This window comes from Gekko japonicus, unplaced genomic scaffold (assembly GCF_001447785.1).
Source record: "Gekko japonicus isolate JY-2015 unplaced genomic scaffold, Gekko_japonicus_V1.1 scaffold2151, whole genome shotgun sequence".
Taxonomy (NCBI): domain Eukaryota; kingdom Metazoa; phylum Chordata; class Lepidosauria; order Squamata; family Gekkonidae; genus Gekko; species Gekko japonicus.
In genome coordinates, this window is record NW_015169848.1 from 110,372 (window position 1) to 116,252 (window position 5,881).

The window sequence follows — 5,881 nt, forward strand, 5'->3', positions numbered from 1 at the left end:
AAGGGAAGCCAATGTTGGATCAGGCCAGTGGCCCATCCAGACCAACACTCTGTGTCACACAGTGGCCATCAGGAGGTCCAGCAGTGGGGCCAGGACACTAGAAGCCCTCCCACTGTTGCCCCCCTCCCAAGCACCAAGAATACAGAGCATCCCTTGCCCCAGAGAGTGTATTCCATCTATACGAACATAAGAGAAGCCAAAGTTGGATCAGGCCAATGGCCCATCCAGTCCAACACTCTGTGTCACACAGTGGCCAAAAATACCCGGTGCCAAACGAGAAGCCCCCCCACACTGTTGCCCCCCCAAGCATCAAGAAAGCAGAGCATCCCTTGCCCAGAACCAAGAGTTCCTATCTATACCTTGTGACTAAAACCACTGATGGACCTCTGCTCCAGATGTTTATCCAAAGCAGATGCTCTACCACTGAGCTACGTCCCTTCCCTGTTTGCCTGCAGGCTCCTAAACTTTAATTAAAAAACAGCCAGGGCAGAAATGTTGCTCGGCATGCATACCAGCTTGACGCTAATTGGGAACCTCAGTACCTTACTATCGAAATAATAAGTCTGAAAAACGTGTCCAAAACAGTCGGCTAGCCCTGTCACCATAGTTCCCGCACCCTGGCCTTTTTAACTGCAAATCACCCGGCCCCCACGGTCACCCGCGGTCCCGTACCTGTGCTTCCTTATTAGGTACTTGCAGTGGCGAAGCAAGTATTCCTTGGACGGCCGACAGAGCTTCAGGGACCAGAAGTCGTCCAGCCGCATCTTTGGAGAACAGGATTTGCCTGGATTCCCTCCAAACAAATAATGAACCTTGAAAGGCGGGAAAGAGAACATCGGGTCACGGAGTGCGGCCTGGCTTAATTCAACAATGGGCAACGCTTGCGGGCAAAGCTTGCCTGGCAGTCAACCCCGTTGCCTTTGCAAACACTATCCGATCTACAAGCTCCTGGTTGTGAAGGCGAGTCCGGACTACTCTGCCTCTGCCTGCCCTTCGACTCCTGATAAGGGAGTGACAGCCATCACAGGTATGATTCAGTGCTGCCGGTCCACCTTTCCATGGTGTTAACGAAACTGACCACGCCACGCGGGGGCCCGACAAAGCTCACCTTGTGCAACTCGTCGTACACGAGCTGGTGTGCGAAACGTGGGCAGGGCTCCTCCTCCTGAAGGCTTTTGCTCGCGTTCTCTTTGGCCGCCTGGTCGTTCTTGTAGACGCAAGACCTGCAAGACAGCACTGGGTCAAAGACTCTGCTGATGGTCACCATTTGCTTGACGCTGTCAACACGTTCCGGGTCGTGGTTTGTTCAGTGGAGAAGCTCTCGGAGTGACCACCCCTGACCCGGAATGGCCCAGGCTAGCCCGATCTCATTAGATCATGGAAGGTAAGCAGGCTCAACCCTGGTGGTTAGTAATTCGACGGGAGAGACCACCAAGGAAGTCCGGGGTTCCTTTGCAGAGGCAGAAAATGCTAAGCTACCTCTGTTCATCTCTTGCCTTGAAAACTATGGGGTTGCCATAAATCGACTGCAGGCCTGTATGGGGGGCATTTGGGGGCAATGCCCCCCAACAGATAAGTGCCGCCCCACAGACAAAAAAGACAAAGAATAAAAGCTTTTTAAAAATAACTTAAAATGTAAGATGCATGTGGGGTTTCCAAAATTACCCTAGGCACAGCCAGGGAAGCTTCAGTCTCATTTTCCTTTTTTTTTCCGGGCCAAAAAATAAAATAAAGTTGCAAAATGCAAAAGAGAGTTGGAGGTCTCCCCCCTCCCGCCCGGCTTAGACAGAAAAGCAGCCCAGAATTGAGTTTCTTCACTACAGTTTGGTGTAGTGCTTAAGTGCGCGGACTCTAATCTGGGAGAACCGGGTTTGATTCCCCCACTCCTCCACTTGCACCTGGCTGGATGACCTTGGGTCAGTCACAAGCTCTGGCACAGCTGTCCTTGAAAAAGGGCAGTTTGTGTCAGAGTTCTCTCAGCCCCACCCACCTCACAGGGTGTCTGTTGTGGGGAGGGGAAGGGGAAGGAGTCTGTAAGCCGCTCTGAGACTCCAAGTGAAGGGCGGGGTATAAATCCAATCTCCTCCTCCTCCTAAAGAACTAGAGGAGGACTAGAGATCGCAGCAGAGCCAGAGCTCCTGCTTCTGCAAGAGGAGCGGCAGGCGTGGCCGGGGGGGACCCCCCCCCGGTTTTCCCCACGCCCCACCAACCAAAATTTTCTGGCTATGCCCTTGGTCGACTGTGAGACAATGGCAACTTCCACCACCCATAGCTAATGACAGCTGTATCCTTCCATAAGCGCTGGGTATATACTGCCCACCCTAGCCTGGAGGGCCCAGGCGGGCCCCATCTCATCAGAGCTCAGAAGCTAAGCAGGGTCGGTCCGTGGTTAGTATTTGGATGGGAGGCCACCAAGGAAGCCCGGGGCTGGGACACAGAGGCAGGCAATGGCAAACCGCCTCTGAATGTCCCTTGTCTCGAAAACCCTACAGAGTCGCCATAAGTCAGCACGGAGTACCTACGATGGCAAATGATCGCTGTATCTTCTGTGAGTACGGGGTATTTCCTGCCCATCCCGGATGGCCCGGGCTAAACCAATCTCAGAAGCTAAGCAGGGTCAGCCCTGATCTGTGCTCGGAAGGGAGACCTCTAAGGAGGTCCAGGGCAGGGTTCCCTCTAAGCTGAGTTAAGTGTGAGCCAGATCACAGTTTTTTTAGCCTCCGGCTCACACATTTTTGTCTTGGCTCAGGAAGGGCGGCTCCGGAGCACACTTATGCAGTAGCCAAATCACTCACTCACAGCTTGAATGCCAGTAGCTCACAAAGGAGAATTTTTGGTCACAAGACTCCACAGCTTAAGAACATAAGACCATAAGAGAAGCCAATGCTGGATCAGGCCAATGGCCCATCCAGTCCAACTGTGTCACACAGGGGCCAAAAATACTAGGTGCCATCAGGAGATCTAGCAGTGGGGCCAGGACACTAGAAGCCCTCCCACTGTCACCCCCCCCCCACCCCAGGCACCAAGAATACAGAGCATCCCTTGCCCCAGACATAAGAACTTATGAGAAGCCAATGTTGGATCAGGCCAATGGCTCATCCAGTCCAACACAGTGGCCAGAAATACCAGGGGCCCGCAGGAGGTCCAGCAGTGAGGCCAGGACACTAGAAGACCTCCCACTGTTGCCCCCCCCCCAAACACCAAGAATACAGAGCATCCCTTGCCCCAGACCGAGAGTTCCTATCTATACCTTGTGGCTAAGAGCCACTGATGGGCCTCTGCTCCATATGCTTATCTAATTCCCTCTTGAAGCTGTCCATGCTTGTAGCCGCCGCCACCAATGCTCCCTCTAAGCTGTGGAGTCTTGTGAGCAAAAATTCTACTTTGTCAGCTACTGGCATTAAGGGTGGGAGCGAGCGATTAGGCCACTGCATAAATCAGTTTGCTCTGGAGCCATCCTTCCTAAGTGGAGTCAAAAATGTGTGAGCCGGATGCTAAAAAACTGAGTTGTTGCCCCCCACCCCCAAGGATACAGAGCATCCCTTGCCCCAGACAGTGTATTCCATCTATAACAACATAAAAGAAGCCAATGTTGGATCAGGCCAATGGCCCATCCAGTCCAACACTCTGTATCACACAGTGGCCAAGAATACCAGGGGCCATCAGGAGGTCCAGTAGTGGGGCCAGGACACTAGACACCCCCCCACTGTTGCCCCCCCAAGCACCAAGAATACAGAGCATCCCTTGCCCCAGACTGAGAGTTCCTCTTTATACCTTGTGGCTAAGAGCCACCGATGGACCTCTGCTCCATATGCTTATCTAATTCCCTTTTGAAGCCGTCCGTGCTTGTAGCCGCCGCCACCTCCTGTGGCTGTGAATTCCATGTGTTAATCACTTTTTGGGTGAAGAAGGACTTCCTTTTATCCATTCTAACCCAACTGCTCAGCAATTTATTATTTATTAAGTCCAATAAGAAAAAGTATCGCATATATCTACATTTCCTTCCAAATTTCTCTTACCTGACCTTTCCCCAAGAGCAGAAAAAACTCAGGCCTTTTTAACTGACGTCAGAATTTCCAAAAATTTGCCATTCCAAAAGAGCTAATTCGACATAGGGGTTTTCCTGCAGTGCTCCTAAATATTTCCACTTTTTTCTTTAAAATGTGTGTGTGTGTGGGGGGGGGTTCCTTTAAAAAATCAGAACATACAAGCTCCTTTTCTGATTGTCTTTCCCTTCCCCCACCAGATCATCACCAGTGTTCCCTCTAAGCTGAGTGAGTGTGAGCTAGCTCACAGTTTTTTAGCCTCCAGCTCACACATTTTTGTCTTAGCTCTGGAAGCAGGGCTCCAGAGCAAACTAATTTATGCAGCAGCCAAATGGCTCGCTCACAGCTTTAATGCCAGTCGCTCACAAAGTAGAATTTTTGCTCACAAGACTCCACAGCTTAAAGGCAACATTGATCTCCATCTATGTGAACACTGGTCTTTAACGTAGCACTGTTACTTGTTTGTCAAAGTTTCAAAAAGCACATCCAAACATCGCATTAACACCCACGTCGCCAGAGACTCCTGCTGATTAATCGTGACCGCATCCCACTGTGAAACGGTTTCGGGTATGCATTTATTTATTCAGAAAATAAGTCTCTGACGATTCCTTAGCCTACTGAATTGTTCTGGCAGATGCCTTATCCCTCTGACGGCTTTTTCTCAGCAATACGCGAGTGCCAGAAACGTAATTCCACATACCACCGCCCCGCCCCCCCAAATGCTAAGATGGCTGAGAATTCCTAATACTCCGCCAGAACCCAAACACAGAAAAATATACAAAGTCCTGGTCTTGCAACAGAAAACACCCGGGAGGTGCATTCCACGTCGAAGAATCACACTTCTCCCAGATGAATCTGCACGGACTGAGCGCCACCGGCGGAGTTTACTCTCGGCCACCGGCGACAGATGCTGAACTGAACACGCGAGAGAAGGACTGAAATTGTGTTGGGCTCAGGGGTCATTTCATAGAAAAAGAGGTGCAGGCGCTCATTAGCATAACTTATTTGCATATGCCACACCCCCTGACATCACTGGAAGTGTGTCAGAAGGCAACACCAGCTCAGCTCAGGCTCCACTGGACTGTTTTGGATTCCTAGCTGGGGGGGGGTGGGGGGAACATGCAAATCTGTCCTCGCAGAGGAGGGAGAGCTTGTACCTGAATAAAACTTGGTCTTAAAGGTGCCACTGGACTGTTTTGGACCAGGGGGCGGGAAAAAAAAGCCGGGCCCCCCGGGACTTTTTTGGGTTCCTAGGGGGGGGGGGGGGGAACATGCAGATCTGTCCTCACAGAGGAGGGAGAGCTTGTGCCTGAATAAAACTTGGTCTTAAAGGTGCCACTGGACTATTTTGGAACAGGGGGGCGTGGGGGGCTCTGCAACTAACCTGGCTCCTTCTTGCTCTGACTGAGGGCTTCTGGGAGCAGGGGGTGGGGCTTGTTGCATATGCCCGCCCCCTGGGCTCTTTACTGCCGGAGCGCTGCTCCTGTGCGCTCCTGCAGGAAATGACCCCTGGTTCTCAGAGTTAAGTTCGCTTCCCTGCTTAATTCGGAGTTTGACATAAGGACACAGCACCCTCGGTTGAAGGTCTCAGGGCCTGGATGCTGGAGGCCCCCAAGAACCTCAGGGAGGCTGCCTTGAAATCCGTAAGGGAGGAAGAAGAAGAAGAAGAAGAAGAAGAAGAAGAAGAAGAAGAAGAAGAAGAAGAAGAAGAAGAAGAAGAAGAAGAAGAAGAAGAAGAAGAAGAAGAAGAAGAAGAAGAGGAGGAGGAGATTGGATTCATTCACTTGGAGTCTCAGAGTGGCTTACAATCTCCTTCCCTTCCTCTCCCCACAATA

The 5,881-nt window shown here is 51.4% G+C and overlaps 1 protein-coding gene across 1 annotated transcript in view; it reads right to left on the reverse strand.

Annotated features, from left to right (window-relative positions):
* The window catches only part of MKLN1 (muskelin 1), a 213,215-nt gene that overhangs the window by 11,480 nt on the left and 195,854 nt on the right, over positions 1–5,881 (reverse strand). The window contains exons 14-15 of the mRNA XM_015417348.1: positions 1,109–1,223; positions 673–812 (exon numbers count right to left, since the gene is read on the reverse strand). Coding sequence (XP_015272834.1) covers positions 673–812; positions 1,109–1,223 — 255 coding nt within the window. The remainder of the gene's footprint in view (positions 1–672; positions 813–1,108; positions 1,224–5,881) is intronic.